General features: G+C 39.2%; 1 protein-coding gene across 3 annotated transcripts; it reads right to left on the reverse strand.

The window, feature by feature from the left end:
• Positions 1-1,493: 1,493 nt before the first annotated feature.
• On the reverse strand, positions 1,494-22,716 carry CSNK1D (casein kinase 1 delta). 3 transcript variants are annotated; one of them, XM_041466003.1, is made up of 10 exons: positions 22,409-22,632; positions 19,379-19,489; positions 17,549-17,697; positions 16,832-17,060; positions 16,265-16,435; positions 14,622-14,770; positions 13,881-14,052; positions 13,433-13,572; positions 6,734-6,800; positions 4,835-4,916 (listed from the first exon to the last, which is right to left on the reverse strand). In XM_041466003.1, exons 1-9 carry the CDS (start codon positions 22,482-22,484, stop codon positions 6,768-6,770), a joined length of 1,230 nt encoding a protein of 409 aa, XP_041321937.1. In that variant the 5' UTR covers positions 22,485-22,632; the 3' UTR covers positions 4,835-4,916; positions 6,734-6,767. The 3 variants fall into 3 exon arrangements, with proteins under 3 accessions (XP_041321936.1, XP_041321938.1, XP_041321937.1); XM_041466002.1 differs by lacking the exons at positions 4,835-4,916; positions 6,734-6,800 and adding an exon at positions 1,494-2,661; XM_041466004.1 differs by lacking the exon at positions 6,734-6,800 and having other exon boundaries at positions 1,756-4,916; positions 22,409-22,716.
• Positions 22,717-23,784: the final 1,068 nt, after the last annotated feature.

Below are 23,784 nucleotides of genomic sequence, written 5' to 3' on the forward strand. Positions count from 1 at the left end.
ACTGTAGGGGAAAATGGGCTTCCCCCGAGTTGCACAGCTGCTGTTCCCTGCTGCTGGACCTGTTGAAGGAAGCACTCGTCCACTTGGGGAAGAGTAAACAACCTTCACAACAGCAGAGGCACTGCGAATGAGCTTTGGAAACAGCATGGAATGGATTGTTTTAGCAGCTTTCTCAATGCTGCTGAGCTAGAGCTCATTTTTGTGCTAGTAGGAAAAAGGTGTATGTACTAAAGACCATTAAAATGCTTATGCTCTTAAAAGCATTTTGCTAGTGACACAGTCAACGAGATCTGCAGTCCTGTATTTGTCTGAAATTGTATGGCAAATTAAGAGACAGAGTAAAAAGCTACTTACCTCTAGATACACACTGTTAGTTTCTTGACTGATCTCCATATTTGCTTCATCATGTCAGCAATATTTCAGCTGGCAGCCTTCCTCACTACTCCCAGACGAATACTTCAGAGCTTTAAGAAAGGATAGCTCTTCTCTTCTGACTTTTCATCTACTACTCTTTCAACACTTTAAAACCTTTCACAATAAAACTCCTAACCCAATGAAAAAGTATAGCCAGATTTTAGTATTTAAAACTCTTAAACAGCAAAAGACCTTTTGTGTCTTGTTGAAAAATGTGCCTTAAGATCCACTGACGACGTGTTAAACAAACAAAATACGTTTTTTTTTGGCTGTGAGAGCAGAGAAACATTTGCTGTTTGGGGTGATCTAAGAAAAAGATCCGTGCATGACCTCAAATCACCCTGGTTTATCCTCTCCTTAAGGATTAAGGGAAGGAAGCTGTGTCCCGCCTTTGTGCCTGTAATGCTTGCAGGTCCAAACCAAGCTGAGGACTGTAATTGAACAACTTTTTTTTCTTGTAGTGCTCAGGACTAAATATTTTCTTCTTAGTGTATAATGTACCTAATGAATTGTTGTTCCACATCCCATCCCAAACATGCTGGATTGGTCACAGCAAAGACACTGTGGACTAGGGCTTAATAATTTAGGATGATCTGCATCATTTCTCTCTTTTCCACTTTTCTACCTTCTTTGTCCATTAGGCATACATATGTATCTCAGACAGGCACCTTAAGCATGTTGAATCAAGAATTGCCCAAAATGTGATTAACAAAAAACATTTTTAGGCATATTTTTGTAGATTCTGTATGTACAGTTCTCCTCCCATTTTCTACTATCCCTCTGCCTGCAGCATGCAACGGTTTTGACAGAAGAACCAAAGCATACTAGTCATAGTAATATCAAGCAAAGAAAAAACCCACCAACATCTAAGAAGTTGTAAAGTGTTAATAATGTGCAAATATCTGCTGAAAAATTGGTATGATCTGGCTGTGAAACAGATTCTTACTGAAGACCAGGCCTCTGAGCACTCTCCTCGTACCAAAGTATTGAACCATGCACAGTCTGCACAAATTCAGGTTCAGACAGTCACTTAAATCTATACATATGCATGTAAAATCAATAACTGTCACTTGAATGAATGAGAGGGAAATGTACTGTTTTTAATAACAAAATACTACATTCTTTCACAGTAAAACCTTTTTATTATTAACCTAGCTCATCCAGTGAATTTTAGAAGCTACTGCAGGATTAAGTTCATGAGGGGATTACACTCGCTCACAATCTCAAAGCTTTAATTTTGATTTCTGACCAGATGACCCAGCACTATTAAAAAACCAGCAGCATTGTTTTTTTTAATTTGGTATTTTGTACCCACGAAGTGCAGCTCTTGTAAAGCAAAAGTCAAGGAACAAAATAAACACCTTTTTATTTAATTATTTAAAAAGAGAAACCAAATATTCATGAAATCAACTGCTCTAGCCAATGCTATACTCAAGGATCTGGGACATGAGGAAACAAACACAAGTAGTTGTGCTTATATTTTTTCCTATTGGAAACAATGACTTCATCAGTATGCCTTCCTCCAAGGAGTATTTTGAATATTTTCATGAAGGTAACATGGAATACATGGACTCAAATGTTTCCTCTTATTATCTCTCTTAAAGCAGAGGATTTGTTTTCTTTTTTTTTTTTAAAAAGCACTTGTACCACAAATAACTCAAGGACTCTGTAACCACTCAAGATTATGTAAAACTGCAGCACAGGTAGTATTTTCCATATAAAAGCATATACACAATTTTAAATGAAAACCATGAGAAGAAATTAAAATGTCCTTTCAACTTTTAAAGGTCTGCTAATAAGAAAACATGGGGGGTTCCTGAAGGTGCATCTACCCTCAGATTATAATAAACTTTTGAGAATCACATAGCAAAATCTGGATTTTTATTACACAGGGCACCACTGTGAGTACAGCTCACTATTTTTCTTGCTTTTATCTTAGCTCCCATAACTGACTAATCTCAATTCCCCTACTATACTTTCTTATCAATACCATGCATTACTTGATAAGCAAAAGCATTTGTACAGAATGAAAGACTTCTGGGAAAAAAAGAAATATCCAAAGAAAAACATTTACCTTTAAACTGGCAAAAAGGCATGCTTTCTGTGAGCAAAGCAATTAGTGCTTTCTCTTTCTTCCTGTATACCCCAGGATCATAACTACCAAACTCTTTCACTGAAAGTTTTGCTACCAAGACAGTATCTTCAACTTTTTGCAACTGACAATATTCTTTGTAGGTATAGAAATCCCTTGAAAAAAAGAAAAAAGAAAATAGAAGAAAAAAAAAGAAGAAAAAAGAAAAAAGAGTTGCATCAGGTAAATGGTAAGGATTCATTGCAAGTCAGTAAGTTACACCAAGAAGAACAGAAGTTATTGTGAATGTATTTACACAACTGTTAAAGTACACAAATACAGTGGTAGTACAAATGAAGTGCTTTGAGATACTGGTTTATACACAGGTTTTTATAGACAGTCTATTTTCTGCATGATGGAATTTAACTATGATGAGGACAAAAACTGCCCACAAGTTGAGTACAATTCTAGAAGTCTGCAGTCAACTTTTAAGTATAGTACAGCAATCTAATGGTCCAGATACATGGAAATAAAAAGGCTGCTTTTTTAAGTCCCTCAAACATTACACTATTAACCACAGATATTTACAAGGAAAGCACAGTGAAGTGTAAAACTGCTCAAATGGTAGTGCACATGCCTAAAATACCAAAGTTTATAGTAACTGAGGAAATAATTATCTTATGCAAACTTACCAATCGATCAAATTCTCGAGCTTTTCCACTATACTCTCCCCAAACACACATTTCCCCAGTCTGACCCAGAGTACACAAAAGCAAATAGCTAATGTTATGAAAGCATCCAAAGAAGAATGATAATACTTGGTACATGGACTTTTGAGAGGGGCAAAAAAGAATTTGTAAACACCCCCAAAAAAGAAAACCTACACTCCATAAAAATCTGAAGACCAATACACCTTTAAAAATTGTCTCAATTTCTCAAAATACCTAACTGCTCAAACAAAATCTTTGTACATACTTTCCAGCACAGAACTTCCCATAATTTCAGTCACAAGAGTTCTGGTACTGTTCCAAGTACCGTAAGGACAGAACACGTACTTTTACGAGACCATTTACAGTAACAGACACTATGAAGAATTTCCCATATTTCACAACCAACAGGAGCCAACAATACCTGCAACAACCTGAGCACGTTGAGTCATTCGTGCCTAGATAATTACTCTGGGCATTCTCAGGTTAAATATACTTAAGAATGAAATATGATATGCATCTGAATTGTAAAAATTCTCAGGATTTTATGGCAAGAATAGGTTACTATGTTTGTGGGGATGTTGTTTAGGATTTTTTTAAAATAAGAATTCCTTTTTTGAGTCTTGGCATGTAACAGAAGGCCTAAATCAATGTGTTTATTTATAAACATGTGGATACTGAATGAAACATGCAAATTCACTGAAGATTCAGCAGCAATGTCTATTTTGCACTTGTAATAGTCTCCAAGCTAACCAGCCTCAGCAAAGAGGAAACAAAATTTTCTGAGTAAAAACAATGTTTGAAAGTATCCATTCACTCAAACTAAGCAGAGAGACAGAACAAGCTTTCTAATTCTAAATCCCTCAAATGTCAGTCTTTCACTTTGTTCTTAATGTTCTTTACAAAAAAGAAATTCATCATTACAATCTCTACTATACTTAAGACTCTCCTGCAGGGTATTTAGTTATCCTCTTCTATGAAACACAATGAGTATTAAAAAATTCATTTGTGCTACACAGAAAGTTAAATGTCCAGTGTGAATGAAGACAGAAAACAGTAAAATAAACTTTTAACAGTTTTAAAAACTTCATGGGAAAACTGACTCAGAATGGGACAATACATGAAAGTAAACAATTTAAATAACAGCAGATGGTTTTGATTCATTTACATGTTCCCTGGCAGACTAATCTTTTAAACAAGAAATTTCAAGTCATTATTTTTAGTTCAGGTTTGTTTATACTCTACATTTTTAAATCAGACAAAAGCAAGTGTTCTTTACAGAGAAGTAAGCCAATAATTTTAGCAAAATGATACAAAAACTTTCTTAAACCAAGTAAAAGATTTATAGTTACAGTAGAATAATAAAAAGGGAGTAAAGTCTGCCGCCTGTGGAGGGAAAACTGAAATGGCCATCCAGTAACAGGCGGTGAACTCTGTAAACCATCTTTCTTTTCCAGCCCCGTTACCACAGGGTTCTCTTAAGGTCATTGGGTTTCTGGCAAAAGCGTCCTGTAATGGCAGCTGCTGGAGTCTCTGCATGTTCCTCCAAGAGCCTTTTAGGTCACATGGAGAACTCCAATTTCCGCTCTAGTTTAGGGTATATTTGCTAGTAAAGCCATTGGTAACATGGGAGATCAGCCATGCATTATCTGCCCTCCATGGCAAAATAATTTTCATCGGTGCACAGCAGACTGGAGAACACTGGTAGTAACCCGAGCAGGAATCTACCAAAGCCAAAAAACAAGACAATATCAGCACATATCCTTCCAGTTAACATACAAGTGTCTTGCAATGTACTTCTAAACTATTAAATGCCAAAATTTAAGTGTGTGAATTTAAAATCCAATGAGCAATACAATGTTTCACACCCACCTGCAGCTACACAAAGTTCCCTATAATTTTCCTCTTTTATTAGAAGTTAACATAGAAAATTCACCTTTCCAGCCAGAAGGGATATTTTGAAGAAAATTAGACAGAGCATAAACATGTACAGAATAAAGAACCAACCAGATGAAAACACTGCGAATGCACAGTAATAGACTCAACGGATAATTAATTTTAAAAAAAATTAAGAAGGTAAAAAAGAAATTCATTATTTTCAACAGCTTTTCTCTTTCCATGGGACACTATGTTAAAAGATAGTTCTTGTATTACCATAGCTTGACCTACTGAATTAATTGTAGCATTATTTCTTACCACTTTCACCGTGAAAGTGAAAAACAACCATCTCTGCAATTTAAGAAGCAGGAAACATCTAAGTAGCTGGATCAGTATTCCGTATTTGTTTCAGTTGTGAATAGCTACAAATACTAAGGCATGCAGTATAGGCCAACCAAGGCAGGCACAGTCCAGACCAGAATGTGCATGTCTCTTGCATACAGGCTTTTCAATGCAAAGCTTTAGGTTTGCTTTTTTAAATTTTTTTTTTACTAAGATCTGATAACTGGTCTTTAAAGTGTTATGCTGTCATTTATAGTTGGATCTTTTTAATGCTATAACTGTTCACGAAGCAGGTTGTGCAGAGTCAGCCAAGCACACAAAGCAGAAGGAGAAAAAGAAGAGAAATAAATAGCAGGATTCTTCACCAACTAGAGATACAGGATTAATGCAAGCTTAGGCTTTATAGAGAAAGTGAGACAGCAGACAAGAGTTATACAACAGAATTTATTAAGGAACAGAAAAATCTCACAGCTTTTTTTTTAATAAGTAGCAAATCAAAGAAGCTCTTGAAGTACTTAAGGAAAGTATCCCTCAGCCACTAAGGTTCAGATTCCAACTGAAAGCTGTTATTTCTCACATGAAACCTGTTATTGCCAAAAGCAGAACAGACTAAAAAGCCAAAAGCTGCACACAGAAAGGCAGAAACTTCTACTGGACTGAACAGTGGAAAGGACTTTGTAATACTTAAATTCAAGTCTGTCTACCTCTGAGATGCTCATGGTCAACTATTCCTGTTAGTATGTGAACAGTTTTTTTAAAATACAGATCTGAACAGATCTGAGTATTTTTAAAATGAGAGCTCATAAGGCATGGAGAAGAATATAAAACAGTGAAAAATGGACATGACTGTAGTAGAACATTCCATTCATGAAAAGACAAGACAGAGCCTCATTTGAGCAATACTGTCAATTGAGTCTTCACATAGGTACTTTGCTTTTATAATTCTGAAGCAGATCTGGTTTTTAATGGATGACATACTGCTGCATCAATATCCTTGGAGAGACATGTAATTCTCATACAGCTAAAATTTCGACTTGGTTATTTCACTTTATTGTTGATACTTGAACACTTTTAGGGACCTTTTAAGTCACTATTATTGTCAACTCGGCTTAAGAGTCCAAGTGGAACAGCAGCAATAACTCAGCTTTTGGAAAGACATTTACTTTTAAGTTAGAGAAAAATCAATGCTTCATCAAGCATCCGACCAGAAGGCACAGATACAACTACGAGATCACATGAGTAGAAGAAGCGAAGTTGGATGTTTCCAAAGAGTTTTTCCCCACCCCATACAAAGTTTTGGTGTCTAATGAGAAGCACTCACCCAGTGCTGCCTTCCAACGAAAGGAGACGAGCAGCTACTTGCCATGGTGTTCGAAAGGAATGCTATTCTGAGGTAGGGGAAAAGACAGCAATTTTTAACAGTTCCACTGCCCCAATATATAAAGATGTCTTAACAAAAATCCAACTTGAACTTGCAGTAGCAACTCTATCTTTTGAGAAGCTCTGATTTCAGACTTCTGTAAGACATTTCCATCATATTAAGAGGCACGTAAAAGAAACAAATCATTAATCCTCAAAGGAAGCTGACAGGGTCAGAAGAACAACGCAGAGTATGATGCCTATTAAGATGGATACGTGGAGAAAGATTTGTGGATGCAGAAATGGAAAATGAAGAAGCACTGGAAGTATGGCACAACACTTAAGTTATTCAATGCCAGTGTTTGCTACAGTCTTCTAAAAACTTCTTCCATCAAAGAGACTTAATCAAATATTACTTTGTGCAGCATTTCAATCTCTCCTTCAAACTACAGAGAATACCTCTATTACCAATAGGAATTTGCCACAGCTTTGACTGTTGGGTGCTGAACATGCTACATTCAAGAAAAAAATATTAAACAACTTACTGTGTAACCACGAGCAGTCAGACTGAACCTTTTGTTGAAGGAAATGAAGAGTACTCACCCATAACTAGCTCTTGAGATGATCACTGCTTTCAGGATGCAGTCTGTGCATGTGGACCAGCAGAACTGATTCAAAGTAGTTTTTACTAGAATACTCATTACCTCATTTACTACCTCCTTTACTACACCTCCTCATGTTTAAAAACTTTGTGTAAAGGAGACTTAGGGAACAATTCACTTAGAGACTTTAAGAGCAAAAAGGATCTTTTAACAGCTGGTATGGTTTTCTGTCTAACACTTTGCACACAGAGCTGTAATTTAGCTTTGCTTTAAACTTGAGCACACCACTTAGAAATGAATCCAGTATCAATGCAAAGGCAGCGAGGAGAGATGATCTACTTATTTTAGAAGTTGTTTCAGTAGGTAACTACTTTCACTTAGACCTCTATTTTGCCTTTCTTTACTTGTGAGTAGTTTTAATTTTATGCAATAGCTTCTTCACATGTTTTCTCCTTAAACATTAATTCCTCTTAAAATCATTTTGTCTCCAACACTACACCAACTCACTCAAGACATTTTCTTAGCTTTTTGTACAAACTGAAAGAAGTAGATTTGAAACCCTTACACTGTACAATCTGTTCTCCCAATCCATTTTACTAATAACACAAAATAACATCTCCACTTCTGTTCATTACCGTATCATACATAGATTCAAGGAGGAAATTGTGCCTTTTCATTACGGAAACCACACTAACCTCTCCAACATTACATCTGCCTCCTCAGTCATTACTTACCACAGATACAGCTCCCCCATACAGGAAAACAGCTTCTACTTCTTCGTCCTAACCAGAATTTGGAGTACTGCAGGAATACACATCAGTTCCCACTGATGTTTATCACTGTGAACTCACAACTCGCAGGTTTTTTGCTGTTGCATTCACTTCATATAATCCAGAAAAGTACTGAATAACATATGCCATAGGATTTACATAATTTCATTAGAAACACTTAAGTTTCATGAGCCATTTCTTAAGACAGTTACTCCAGTAACTTTGGAGTAGTTGTTACTCCAATAAATGCTCATTACTTAGTGTTAGAAACTGTACGTATTTTTTAAGGAGAATGACTTAGGTGCTATGCGGACACTATCTTGGATGCCAGGAATGACACACCTATTTTGCTATGCTTACCAATTACCATTTTTCCACGAGGGTTAAATTTTTCTGAGAATGCCTAGTTTTCACAAGAGAACTCCAGTTCCTACTATTTGCATTCACAGCCTTAGTTTTTCAGTTTCAGTCTGATTTGATCAGAATTCAGTTTGGAAAAAAGAAAGATAAACACATGGAGTAGTCATCTTTAAGAACTCTACTTAGAGGCAAGTAGCTTTCCTTGTCTGAGTAACCTCTGTCCATTTCATTGTCTGGAATTTAACAAGCAGATGCATTTCCTCTAGATGAATAGAGGTGGAGATTACAGATGCACCGTCGCCTTACCAAACCAAAGCATAAAGTAAACGAAGTAACAAAACTAACGTATCAAGTTATAAATAAGAACTCTAACAAATCTGTAGATATACATGGTAAATGCTAAATGTTGCTTTCTACCAGGAGTATGGCTTAAGCACTTCCTGAAAAAGGACTTGTGGTAATATATTTACTTAAGACTTACTAAGGAAACTAGCACACTTGGAATGGACATGGACAAGCAATTGTTATTCTTTATGGTTCTCTTGGTAAGAAGTGATACGGATGACTCTATATTCTTACATCTCTCCAATCAAAATTTGCTTTAATGACTTTGCCATGTAACTCGAATACTTTAGGTTTTCCTAAGAACAAGGTATAAAGGTAATGGGAAACTCATGGCTACAACTGTTGACCTGGCTAACACCTAAGGATAAATTTTGATTACAGAAGAGCTACTGTAGTATTATGAAAACTGTAAAAGAGCATAAGCTACCAACACCGGCAACTTGCACCATCCTGCCTGCTGGATGAGAGAGTGACAACTGGGAAAATGAAAAGTGAATTTTCTCTAGCAAGCTCAAGTAGTAGTGTTACAAGCTATAGTCTGAGACAAGTGTTTCAGCCACCAAGTTGCAGAAGGTGAAGGCAGGGATTGGGAAAATGAAGAACCATCCACTGTGGAAGATGACCAGGTCTGGGACTGTTTAAGGAACCTGAAAGTGCACAAGTCTGTGGGACCTGATGACATCCATCCATCCATCCATGGGTTCTGAGGGATCGGGCTGAGTAAATGGCTACACCACTATCCATCATATTTTGAGATGTCATGGCAGTCCACTGTAGTTCCCTCTGACTGGAAAAGGGGAAACCATAACCCCCAGTTTTATAAAGGGAAGTATGACACAGGGAACTACAGACCAATCTCACCTCGGTGCCTGGCGAAGTCATGTAACAGATCCTCTCAGAAACTATGTTAAAGTATGTGGAGAACAAGGAGGTGATTTGTCTTAGACAACATAGCTTCACTAAATGTAAATTACACCCAACAAATTCAGTGACCTTCTACAGTTTGGCTAAGCAGTGGCGGATGCAGGAAGAGCCACATGTCACCCACTCGGACTTTTGCAAAGCGCTGGATGCTGTGTAGCATGATATCCCTGTCTCTAAACTGGAGAGACACAGATCTGACACATGGACCACTTGGTGGATAAGCAATTAGCCGGATGGTTGCACTCAAAGAACTGTGGTCAGTGAGTTATGTCCAAGTGGAAAACAGTGTTGAGTGGTGTTTGTTCCTCAGTATTGGGACCGGCACTGTTCAAAATCTTTGTCAGCAACACGACAGTGGAAACAAGTGTACCCTCAGCAAATTTGCTGACAACAACAAGCTGTGTGGTGCAGTCAGCCTGCTGTAAGGAAAGGGATGCCATCCAATGAGACCTTAACAAGCTTGAGAAGTGGGTCTCTGGGAGCTGCACATTGTTCAACAAGGTCAAGTGCAAGGTCCAGCATGTGGGTCAGGTCAGCCTCAAGCCTGAGTACAGGCTGAGTGAAGAATGGATCAAAATTAGCTCTGGGGAGAAAGACTTGGGTATGTTCATGGATTAGAAGCTCAACGTGACTCAGCATTGTGCACCTGCAGCCCAGAAAGCCAACTGCGTCCTGGGTTGCATCAAAAGAAAAGTGACCAGCTACTCGAGAGAGGGGATTCTTGCCCTCTATTTTGCTCTTGTGAGACCCCACCTGGAGGACTGTGTCCAGGTCTGGGGCCCCTAACACAAGAACAATACTGACAATGCTAAAATGAGTCCAGAGGAGAGCCACTAAGTTGACAACAGGGCTGGAGCACCTCTCCTGTGAAAACAGGCTGAGAGAGTTGGGGCTGTTCAGCCTGGAGAAGAGAAGATTTTGGGGACAACCGAGAGTAGCCCTGCAGTACCCAAAGCTTATAAGAAGGCTGAAGAGGGGCTGTTCACATGGCATGTAAAAAGTGCATGTAGTGACAGGACAAGGGTGAATAGCCTTAACCTGAAGGAGCGTAGATTTATTTATTGGAAGAAATTCTTTACTATAAGGGCAGTGAGGCATTAGAACAGTGAGACATTAGACCTACAGAGGTCGTGGACTCCCCATCTTTGGAGATGTTCAAGGCCAGGCTGAATGGGGTTCTGAGTAACCTGGCTTACTGGAAGGTTCTTTGCCCATGGCAGGGGGGTCAGAATGAGGTGATCTTTAAGACCCCTTCCAATCCAACTCATTCCCCCAGCAAATCTCTCTTTCCCTCCAATTGCAACAGGCCCACAGGAACCTGTTCAAATTATACTACAGTTACACATGGTTATTTGGTCACCATGAGTAGATAACAGCACTGGTTCACTTTCTTAAGAACTAAATGAATACAGCAGTCAATGAATTATTAGTTCTAACAAACTCAAGAGAAGATCCCGACTAGGCCGCTTTTGAGTCTGTAAAGACGTCAACCAAGCGATCCTCTACTTGGAGCAGAGTGTTAAAAACAGCAGGTATGGAATGTGCCATTAAGCCAGATGGGACTGTTGGCCCATATCACAAATTACACATCTGGATGTTTAAACACCACTCAGAAAACTGCCCACTGCCCTCACAGTATTTACATTCTACAGGCCAGGCAGAACCAAAATGGATCTGCAAGCCCAATTGTATTACTTGTATCTTGAAATGTTTACAATAGCGTCACCTGCACAACGAGTGACACGTCACGAACATAGCAAAAACATTAAAGATGCACTTGAACCTAAAACAATCAAGTAGCATCGCTGCATTTCTGTCTGTTACTACTGTAATTCATTTACCTGACTCTTAACAGAGACAAAGCATCTGAGATTTGCTCAGAATGCCAAAGACATATACACTTTGCCAAAAAACCATCTTTATATATTAAAGTAAATGTCCAGGGAGAAGTCTGCATCACAGCCTCACAGAATATCCAAGGTCAAAAAGGACCCCTGGAAATCATGCAGCCCAATCCCACTGCCCAAAGCACAGTCAACTAGAGCAGGCCACTCAGGACAATGTCCAGTTGGGCTCCAAGTAATTTGGAAAACGGAGACTCCACAACTGGCAATCTGTTACAGTCCCTGCCCACCTTCATAGTAAAAAAGTTTCTCTCTATGTCTAAATGCAATTTCCTGTATTTCAATTTGTGCCCACTCTTCACTGTCCGTTCACTGGATATTGCTGCAAACACTCTCGCTGCAACTTCTTTACATTCTTCTAATAGGTATTTATGCAAATTTACAAGATCCATAACTATGCACAATTGCCCCCTCTTTGTTTTCAAACTATTTAAAAATACTTCAACATGAGAATTTCTGGTGGCAAGAATAGCAGTTCAGTGAACAATATAAGATGGTGAAACTTGTACCAAAGCCAATACAGAAAACCTCACCTATACCCTATTCTTGCCCAGTCATTTCTGCTCCTGAACTGCTCATCCCTTGTGCAAGCACAAGTATCTGTGCAGCTACATGGTGAAACAGCTCATTCAGCTTAAACCCCCCTACGCCCCAAATCCCACTTCGCTTTTATCACAATGGAATTGTTTCTCCAACCCACTTCACTCTCAGTCTTCATTAGAGATATCCACCTGGCCCGCAAATAAAAAAACTGCTCTTTCAAGCAGTAAGATTTCATATGTAAGAACATGTACTATCCAAAAGTAATTAACTCTGCCAATTAAAAGATGAAGCTAAAAGGAACCAAGTTAATTTTTTGTCAATGTGCTTGGACAACAAGGAACAAGTCCCTGGCAAAAATTACGCAGTTAGAGCTCCTGCACAGTAGTAAGGCATGATGAAAAAACCCCTAGGTCACTGCAATGGTCCCCCTAATATACTGCTTTCCCAGAAATGTTGCAGAATGTCTATAGATTGGCTGATTTCCGTTTTGTAAGTAAGACTGAAAGTAAATTGTACAAAGCCAAGCCACACACTGTTTGGGACAAGACTGTCAATATGCTGAGGAAGGAATGTTTTAGCTACAGCGCAGAGCTAGAAATACATTTAACACTGTTAGTCCTAAAAAGAAAGACTCCTAAAATTTCTTTGCAAAGTCACTGTGAGCAGCAAAGATGATTTCAGTGCTGACTATGAATCATTATCATTTATCCTCCTGCCATTCTCTTCAAATGAGCCTTCTGCAAGATATCCATTATCCATGCATGTGGCCTCTTATGTGCTCTGAATTAAGAGCACTGCAATACAACTTTCTTCACTATTGCACCTTCTATTCTTCACCAAATGCTTCTTGCCTTTTCTGCATCAGTATTGTCTGCTCTGTTGATTTGGAAACAAGATTCACTACTGACTCTTACTCTGCTTCTTCACTGATAACAGATATAAGAAACTCAATGAGTCAAGGAGCTAAATCCCATAATAGTAGGCTAAAATGCTGCACCTCTAGAATTTTGCATCCTCTCATTGCTGTCAAGGTAATAATAAAAATTTCTTTACACCCGTATCATTCAGGCTAAATGTCAAGCATTTACATGAATGAACATCACCTGCAAAAACAGTATGAAATCACATCAATTGCCCGGTAAGTTCTTTTAGCAAATTAACTTTATCAAATCGCCCTCATTTTTTCCAATACACAGATTTATTTTTTTTTTACCTGCGAAGTTGACATGCGAGAGGTATCTTGTCGGCCTGTTAAATCAGATGAGGAGATATTGACTGGGGCACCACGATGCAATCTCATGCTCACTTTCCTTTCTCGTTCCATACCGGACACTGGCCGAGGAGAGGTGTTGGCTGTGAGAAAAACAGCATTAGATTCTCATAATGAGAAGTGCCATGTTAGCATGGTCACTGGAAAAATTACACTCTTGCTGTGTGCACATAAAAATTCCACATAACCAAACGAGAAATCAAGGCCGTTGTTTGACATTTCATAGAAATACAAGTATCAATTGCCAGGCAATGAGTGTATGCAAATATCTTCAATCTACTAAAAAGCAAGGGAGAAAAAAATCAAACCAAAAGGCCAAACTCAGCCCAGAAACAAACTGCCAATTAGAATAGTCTACAAGAAGCACTTACCCAGCTACTTGCTTACTTACCAGCATGTGAAGTTGGGGTAAGGGGAGTAGGAGGAGCTACATCTTGTGTTCCTCTTAGCCTGCCAGAAGCAGTGGAGGGTAATCCACGTACAGCTGGATTTCGTGTATGTCTTAATCTTTCCTCTCGTTCCCGCCTTTCACGTTCAGCATCTTCAGCTGCTCTGCTTGCACCCTACGGGTCAAGACTCGTGAACAACTTCAGGGATTATTGAGCTTACAACTATATGTTTGGATAAAAGTACTGGCAAGGAAGAACTGGACAATGTGTGAATCGAAGTTTGAGAAGGCACCAACTGCTTTGGTAAAATTTCTTGAGAACTGCCATAAGTTTTGTTCATACAGCTGCTTGGATAGTCTTCAAAATGTTAATGTACACACGTACTGCTATGGCAGCTGGACACCTCCTCAAATGTTGCAAATGACCCATGTTAAAGATCAAGGTGGGAGAAAGCAATAATTTGACAACCTAGCCTGGTGACTGCCCTAAAGGATCTAAGAAGCCTTCCACATTAAAAGCCTTGTAACTGTAATTTAGTTGTCATCCAAGCCTTATAGCATGGATCCCGTATCTCCTGCCTTTCTCCTCATTTCCTGATCTTTCTGACTACACAGCAGAGTTGCTAAGAGGAAATATGGAAGACAATTTTACAGTTAAGACACTCAAAACTGACAATGCAGTAACAAAACCCAACCAAAACCATTAAAAATTTTAAGTTTTAGAAAGCTGTGTGAGCTACTCACAAATTTCAGCATGTTCCAGTCAAATACATAGTCATAGGAGAATCCTTGCCGATGAAAAAGGTTTCTGAATAATTGCCTTAGATAGGAATAGTCCGGCTTGTCATCAAAACGCAAAGAACGGCAGAAATTCAAGTATGTGGCAAATTCAGCTGTAATTAAAGGAAGCCTGTTTTTTATCTTCAGCTTCACATTGGCTTTTTGTAATTCTGAGTCAAAAATACCCAAACCACCCCAAACCTGAAAAGCAGGGAATCTTCTTAACATAAGAAAAAGAATAGTGATCTAATACTAGAAATCCACTAAAGGAAACACTATCATGTCAACCCTGAAAAATAAATTATTTTTTCTATCACAGAGCAGGCAAAGATCTCATCTGTCGATAGCACAGAGGACCCAATAGCACAGTTCTTTAACCAACAGCTGGTGAGGGAGAAAAAGGTTTAAAACTTTGCTTGGAATATACTGAACACAATTTATTGTGAGACATGGAACAGCATTTCTTTGTTAAGGCACATAGAGATTCATGTCTGCTGTGTCACAAAACACACAAAAACTTTATCTCCCAGGTAATTCATGCCACTTTTTTAATATACAATAGCCTGAACACTTATTTTTAAATGGCAAGCAAAATATTACAAAGCAAAAAAACAAAAATACTGTGGTGAACCAGTACACTGGTTTTCAGTGCACCAGAGAAAATCAGCAGTATCAAAATACAAGCTTTTGACTTTAGGTCTTCCCAAATGAAATACGATAATAATTTATATTAAGAAAGAAATTCTAACAAATGGCACAAGAGAAGCTGATTAGTCTTCCCTGCCTGTAAACCCCAGAGAAAACATGTAATTCATGAATATTAATGAACATGTACGAAGCAACATTTGAAACACATAAAAAATTATGAATTTTCCTACAACCCAAACAAAAACTATAGTTCTTGCCATTGTAACTAGTTGCCAAAGCCAAGAGGGTGAAGAGACAGAACTCTTCGTGAAATGAAAGCAGTCCCTAATGACAGCTAGTGTTATTATGTTTTAAAACTACTTTAAGTATCATTTTACAATACTCAAAAATGGCTTATTATTGTTTTGGTGTAAATAACAAACTGAGAAACAGAACTGCTCTGAGGCACGATGCTAGGATACAGTAGGGTTTCTTATGCCTCTCACAAATTCTAATCCATCAGCAAGCGAAACCAGATGAACCTGGGACAATAATTCCCAAGTGAAACAACTGCAGTATATAAGAGGTGCATCTGACTACACAGTCCAATTCATCCAAGAAACAGGACCCACACAGATAAAGAGGGAATTTGTTAAAATGCTATTTGTCTGTTGTAATTATCCAGTCAACAGGTGCACAAAAAATACAGCGCAAATCAGGGTACCATGCTACCCTTCCTTCTTGAGGGCACTTCAACAGTTGAGACAAGAGATCCCTAGAAATGCTCTATGAACGCAAAAGATCTGTCTTCAGCATAGTATTTTTACCACATGTGGTAAAATCATGGCGGGATAAGGAAGGGGAAAAGGAGAAGGAGAGAGACAGATGATGAGAAAGAGTAGTAGAATTTAACATAAGGAAAGGAGATGTACCACTAAAACATGAACACACAGGCCTAGTGTCACAGAAGAGTAACTTACAAGGATATCCTTTACACAAAACCTCAATGGGTGTAGACATTTTCTTTTCACTGATACGTTCGTATTTCTGCCTCTTTGTTGCTGCTTTCAGTCCCTGCCAGGGGAGGGAGCCCAGGTTAAAATACATCAGTACATAGCCCAAGGACTCCAAGTCATCTCTGCGAGATTGCTCTACAACAGCATAAAAAAGTGAACTCATTAGGTTTCATTTTCTACTGGCAAAACAAAAGTCTGTGCAACAAGACTGTTATAAAAACCCTTACAAAAACAAGAGACAGCTGAGAGCTACTATGCCCACGATAAACTCGTTCAGTAAAAGAAAAGCCTATTATCCTTGCAGTTATTTAAAAATGTGCTAATTCCTGAGCATTACAAACTCAGACTGAACAGACACCTAATACAGACTGAATCCCACCTAATCAAGATACACAAGGCCATGCATGCTGTACTCTTAGTGTCAAAAACAGGGACTTGTCTCCTATGCCTCCACAAAGCAACATCCACTTGCACTAAAATTACATGCATCGACACTCTTGAAGTTTCTATTTATTGCTTTCCCCAGCTCACCAATTCCAAGATGAGTGTTGATGGATGCATAACGGGCAGTTCCCGTTAAATTTTTATTTTCACGGTATGGAATATGTTGGTGAGTTCGAGCATCTCGATACTTCTTTGCTAGTCCAAAGTCTATTATGTAGACAAGATTGCCTTTCTTCCCCAGGCCCATTAAGAAGTTATCTGGCTTCACATCTCGGTGGATGAAGTTCTTAGAGTGAATATATTCAATTCGACTAATCTAAATACAGAACCACAAAAAAAAAAATCATTGTCGAGAGACTAAGCACACATCTCTTTCTGACAAAAACACTAGCAATTGTGTCTAAATAATGAAAGAGGCAACCCCCTTTTTTATTGTAAAATATAAGGGCATTAAAGAGAACATAATTTAGAAGACAACAGACAAACCTTCTTTCCAGCTCTTTGCCCGTGTCTATTTTACAAAACCAGGATAATCTGTTTCCAAAAACTTTCTTGGGGAAATTTCTTAAGTCTTTGAGCAGTGCAACACCTGGTTTGCAAACAGTGCAGATCCAGTTTTTAAAGAAGAATTGGCAATCACTTTTGATGGGATAGCTTGGATTTACAAAAACAGAGCTACTTTTCAATTTTTTCTCTATTAAAACAGCCTATTCAGCTCTGAATTTTAGAAATAAAATATGTATGATCAAAAAAATTCAATATCCCAACATATTTCACGATCAAGATAACAAAGCCATTTCCTACCATTTGGTCAGCAAGTAATAGGACTGTCTTGAGACTAAATTTCCTTGAACAAAAATTGAAGAGATCTTCAAGACTCGGTCCCAACAACTCCATCACCATAACATTGTAGTCCCCTTCAGCTCCACACCACTTAATTGTGGGAATACCCACTAGGAAAAAAAAATAAATTTATTCTGTATAACAATTTGATTTATATAATTCATACACACAAATCATCAATGCTCTAAAGATTATTTCTGAGTGTCTTTACCATGAATGTTTCTATTTACAGTGAAGCTTAATGTTTTATGTTCATACATTCCAAAATTAAATGTGTGATAATTTCCAGCAGTACCAATATATCAGATTATAAATATAAATCAAATTATAGCAACGGAGGTCTAAAAATAGCTGTTTTTCTTTTCCCCAGAAACCTTCTAGTCTTCATACTTATCTTGTAACTTTAAAGTATTGAGCATCTTTGTTGGATTTGAACCCTAAGCATTTTACCAATATTAATATTCATGTAGTCTCTAAGATGCAATAAGGCACAAATCAGGAGTCTGAAAATAAAACCCTGATAAACCACTAGATACTATAACTGAAGAAGGCCTTAGAAATTAACTTAGTTTCAAAGCCTACAAAATCACCATGAAATATCTGTCTCCTTCATCAAAATTTGCAATGAATTTCTGCCCTTCCTTCATATTTGTGTCTTTCCTTCAGTTCCATGGTATTTGCTGTTTGGTGCATCTCTACCAAAGTAGCACTGTTTATGAGATGCATTATTCATTCAGTTTTACAGTAGGATAATTAGCCCAAATTTATGGAGGAAGTCAGGTACCTTTATGGAGGAACCTTATTTCATATAAAAATGTAGAAACACTCAAATATTTTGAAATAAACCTGCATGTAGACAGCCTTATTCAGATTTTCAAATGCCTTACTCAGAGTTAATTCTATGCATTTTGGTGTGAAATGCCATAATTCACTGAATTTAAAGGAAGCATGAGTTATTCTATGAAGGCTATTTCAGTTACAAGCAGGTGGCAACTGAATGAGGTGGGAATTAAAAATAACTAAATGCAAATATTATAAATTATTATAAATTTTTAGAGGTCTTATTACCCTACTTGGCATGTACTTGAGATACAGCATGGAATGTACTCTTTATGCAAACCATATCCTCATTTAGGAAGAATTCAAGGGACTATGAAACAAACACAAAACTGTACTACACCGGGTTTAAGTCCCAGAACTACACAGGAATGTTAGGTTTCTGGAATTCCAAAATATATAAGTTACTGTAGCAAAGCAACACACAGTAGCTACAAAGTTGCTGCACTCCTATTCTCCACTACTAATGCCATTTTGTCTTTGAACTCTCCCAGCAAAGAAATATTTTTAACACAGAAAAAAGAACACTAACATGTACAACAAAAAATAACCTGATGTTTAAAAGTTTAGAATTGTGCTACCATAATAAGCAAGTCAGGTTAAATGGTCCAAAGCAGTGGTTACCATCTTTCACTCATCCATGAGAATCAGAAATAAATCACTGTTCTGGGACCAAGCTTTGTTTCACATTGCACAAGGTCCTTCCCTTTTAATACTTCAGGAACCATGAGAAACTTTGGAGGATCTTACTGGTTATCATGAAGTGTGATAGCCACGATTTGGAACTGCTCCCCTACAACCCTTGCCGAACTGAAGTGCTTCTCTTCATCTACCCTGATGCCTTTCCCACCTTCTCCTTCTCAAAACAGATCCCAAACATTAACTTCCAGGTGGCAGATAGATCAAAGGTGCAAAAGCATTAAAATCTTTGAAGATGGAAAATAGTTTGCTTGCCTCCACCCTGCATCATTTTGTAGATTTTACTCTCGATGTGGAGCTGAGGATGTTTGGTTTTCACACATTCCAACTTTATTGCAACCTCTTCTCCGGCAGCAATATCAGTTCCTAAAACCAGAAGAATTAAAACACTGGTCAAAATATTTTTAAGATGCATTTCCTTTGCCAAGACCGAAACAAAAACGAGCATCAACAAACTACTTCTAAATGGCAAACATCCAGAGATAAAGTACTTTCAGCCACGATTATCTAAAAATTCCTCTGAAACTTTAGATACTCTCCAACAGACTAGGATTACAAGAGACAACTATTAGACACTGCATAACAAGAAGCCAAAATTGCTGCTATCCCATTAAAAAAAAAAAACAAAAAAAAAAAAAACAAACAAAAAACCCCAGAAAAACAACAAAACTAAACCAAGGGCATCTTCTCAGGGATGTCTTTCCACTTCCAGTTTGTGATAAAAATGCTCGGAATTAATCTTTACAAATGTGGCAAACAGACCTGCCAACAGAAGAAGTACTAAGAATTCAAATCACCTCCTCTTATGTCTTGGAAATAGAGACTACAATTTCCCAAGATCTCAACATAGTCCAGCTGTAGTGTGACACCTCATCTTACTTGGCTGGAAGGCAGATCATCTAGACTAAAGAACGTGCAGTCTGCAAAAGCTTTCTTTAAATCTCATTAGATTCTTGTTTTAAGAATCAAAAAATGGCTTACCTGTTCACTTTCAAAGTATGTAGGGAGAAACTGACATTCTTAAATAGAAACAGTCAAGAAAATACACACTCTCACAGCCAAGCAACTTACAAACTACAGGAGAAAAGGAAATAGCAAAAGGAAAAGTGTGACACTTCACAGATATTATCTCCAAGTCTCTCTACTTTAGGAATTTGGCCCTTTTCTGCTTTACCTCACGGTTCAGGATCATGTGAAGTACATCATCTATGGTTCGATCTGATCCCCACTTTCAAAAGCCTAACTAGAGGTTCCCCTCTACTCTGACATGTCTTCAACACCCTTGTAGCTGCATTTAAGACAAAACCTGGGGACTGGAAACAGGCAAAAATAGTAATATTTTCATTTTCAAAGCACAAAACTGAGCTGGGAACGTATGCTGAAATAATCTATAAAGTCACCAAGGCCTATCGGAAAGCACGTCAACTTAAAAATAAATATTGACTTCTGAAATAACTTTAGAAATTATTTTAAGACACTTATGTCTCCTGTACAGTCTGAACAATGGAGTCGTAACTGGAATTTTTAAAAAACCGACCACATTTCGTTATTACAACACAGTTTTCAAACATCTGTTCTACCAGATAATGGCAGGCAAAGCAAAGGGGACTCTACAAAAGGCTTCAGTTCTTGAGAGACAGTAATGTCCCCTGGAAAAACAAATGCCACCAGCTGGATCTTCCATTCATGTACTTCCATGGTAGTTCCATGCCTGAGCCATGCTTCCATGTAAATGGCATGACATTTGCAGTAAACCCCGAGAGTAAATCCAGGACAAATATTTAGAAATAAAAAAAATGTAAAACTCAGAGGATTTATTGCAAAGAATCCAGTATGGCATTAATATATACACTACACTAGCATTCAGGGAACTATTACTTTCTGTACAACTTCACTGTTGGAAGCTGCATTCACAGAGATAAAAGTGACACATAAATGTTTCTTTCACTTGCACTTGATATTAATACTGTAATACAATCTGATTTATCTGAGCAGTAGTCAAGTTTAAATTTTTCAAATCACCTAAGACTTTTCAGATTTTAACTGATGTCTTAATTGCTCCCCAAAATTCCAGTGGAAGCTAACAAGGATTTTTTTTGCACAAGCTTTACCACAGTCTTCTATAGTCACATCTTCAATCCTCTATACATGAATTGCAGAGAGGGAGAATCACGTTCTCTGACTCTAGACCACCACATACCTCCAGTTAAAAATGCGTATTTTTCATCAGGCATATGATCTGTCTTATGGATAACCGTATTTCACTATCTGTAAACAAGTAGCTTTAGGTAACGAATTATTTTGGAATGCCAGCTGTGCACTGCAAGATGTATAGAAAAACAGCCCCCACCTCTCCTACTGCATGCACTGTAAACGTACCACATAAGCTAGCAAGTGACATTATTTTTATCTTCCACAAATATGCAGTCAATGAACCTTAACCCCTGCAAGTTCCACCTTCCCCTCCTTCCCTGATTTGCTTTTCTAGGTTAACACAGTTTTCAAAAGCAGAGTACTTGTGTCTACCGGACGGGACATAATGCTCATATTTCTTTGGATGTAACCCACTTCACATGGCTTGAGAGTTTGCCAAATATGTATTTTTAAAAGAACTGCTTTCAAAATTTGTTGCACCCACTACGTGTGCTTGTCATAAACAACAGCAGTAGACTATGTCAGAGAGCTATATATAATAATGGACTGGCAAAGACAATTCCAATCCTGTACGTTTTACAATCGCACAGCGATCACGATTAGGCGATGGTCAGCAACAGGAGTAGCCAAACTACGAGGATTGTTTGAAGGATTTAAAGGTAAACCTAATCACTTGTATTTGTGTAATTTTTTTTTTTTTAGGCCTCACAGGAGAAAGAAACATCCTTCTGACAACAATTTTTCCTAGTCCACTGCAGCGACATTTAACCCCGCTACGTTTCTTTCCCGAAACGTTTTTCCGAATGGTGTGGGTTGCGGGGTTTTTAAGGTTTATGTGATTTTGGGTTTTTTTCTTCCTTGTTTTCAGATGAGGCGATTTTTTACCCTTATGCTCATTTTACAGACTCGAACGGTGCCCAAGGTCACTAGACAACAATGAGAAGAGGCAGCCGAGTAAACCAGAATCCCCGATTTCCGCACTATCCAAATCAGGGCATGATGTCAACGAAATATTAAATTACTGCTGTTGTGTCCCTAGCCCAGGTACTTGCCCGACCCGGCTAGGCCCTCGATGTTCTCCACACAGCCAGAAAACGGCCAACTAAATCCCCAGCGAGCCATCCTCCTTACCCAGGTAGATATCCCCGAAGGAGCCGCTCCCGATCTTCCGGCCCAGCCGGTACCGGTTCCCAACCCTCAGCTCCATGGCGGCAGCTCGGCTCGTCCGCGACCCGCTTCTGTTGCTCTGCCCGGCCTGCTGGGTCTCGTTCTGATGCCTCACAGTCCTGCGGTTTCGGATGCCATCGCGGCTTTGGTCTCGCCGCTCGATACTAGCGAGACAGTCAAGACCGTCGCCGCAGCTCCCGAGCAAGATGGATACGGATTCCCGACACGACCGGCGCTCAGCCCCTCCGGCCCCCAGCCACCATACTGCGTGACCTCACTTCCCTAGCGACGGGGGCGGGGCGCGCTGCCGCAGGCCGGGCGCGGGGCGGGCCCGGCTCCGCCGCTCGCCCGGGGCTCGGCTCGGCTCGGCTCGGCTCGGCTCGGCTCGGCGGGAGTCGGGCGTAGCTTCCTGTCCCGTCTCATCGCGCCGTCCCAGCCACATGCCGGGCGGCGAATGAAGTCCGCAGTCTTCCCGGTGCGTGTGGCGTCGTCCCCCCGAGGCCGTCGGTCACCGCAGTGGAGATGAGCTCCGGCAGCGCTGCGTTGCGAGGAGTGCCCGTTTGACCGGGAAGGCGGAAGTTGGGGGGGTGGAGTGGGTGCAGGGATAAAGTCTGAGAAGTAACCCCGCAAATTTCACGGGAAAACCGTGTCATTCTTGCCGGGGAGGAGTGTTGGGATCTCCTCTGTCTCTCCGAGTGAAGAAGAATTTCTGTAGGCATGGTCCTTAGCAGATCACCGCCGGCACCGCAGGGCCGGTATGTGTGACCGGGTAGTGTCTGCGCTTGTGAAGCTGTGTATTTGTGAAGCCTCATACTGTTAAAGTTGTAAGACCTTAATGGCTTAGGTGGCTGACAACTGAGCCACTGGAAGTACAGAGTAAGGCATGGAGAGGGAGAGACCGACAAAGATACATCTGAACTGTCAAATTCCCCCAGCAGCTGTTAAGTGGGAGCTGCGATGAGTCCTGGACCCATTAGTCCATGTTGCCCCTCTTCTGCATCCCATCCCTACCACCCTTCTCCTGCTGATGTAATTTTTTCTCCTTTCCTGCACCTCTCCCTCTCCTATTGTCTAATCTTGTGTCTTTCTCTCACATTCTACCTCTCTATTTTCTTTTTCTTTCTGCACTTCCATCCTCTTCTCCATCTCTCTTATCTTCATCCTCTATCTCAGTCCATTGATATTTTTGTCTTTTTCCATTTATCTGTCTTCCAGATTTTTAAATGCTCCCCATATACCCTCTAGGCCTTTGTGATGTCCACCCAACTTTTATTTCCTCTCTCTCTCTCTGTGCCCTGTATTCTAAGTACCCTTTTTCTTTCTCGGATGCTCTCATTCTA

Source organism: Pyrgilauda ruficollis, unplaced genomic scaffold, assembly GCF_017590135.1.
Source record: "Pyrgilauda ruficollis isolate IOZ18807 unplaced genomic scaffold, ASM1759013v1 scaffold196, whole genome shotgun sequence".
NCBI classification, from domain to species: domain Eukaryota; kingdom Metazoa; phylum Chordata; class Aves; order Passeriformes; family Passeridae; genus Pyrgilauda; species Pyrgilauda ruficollis.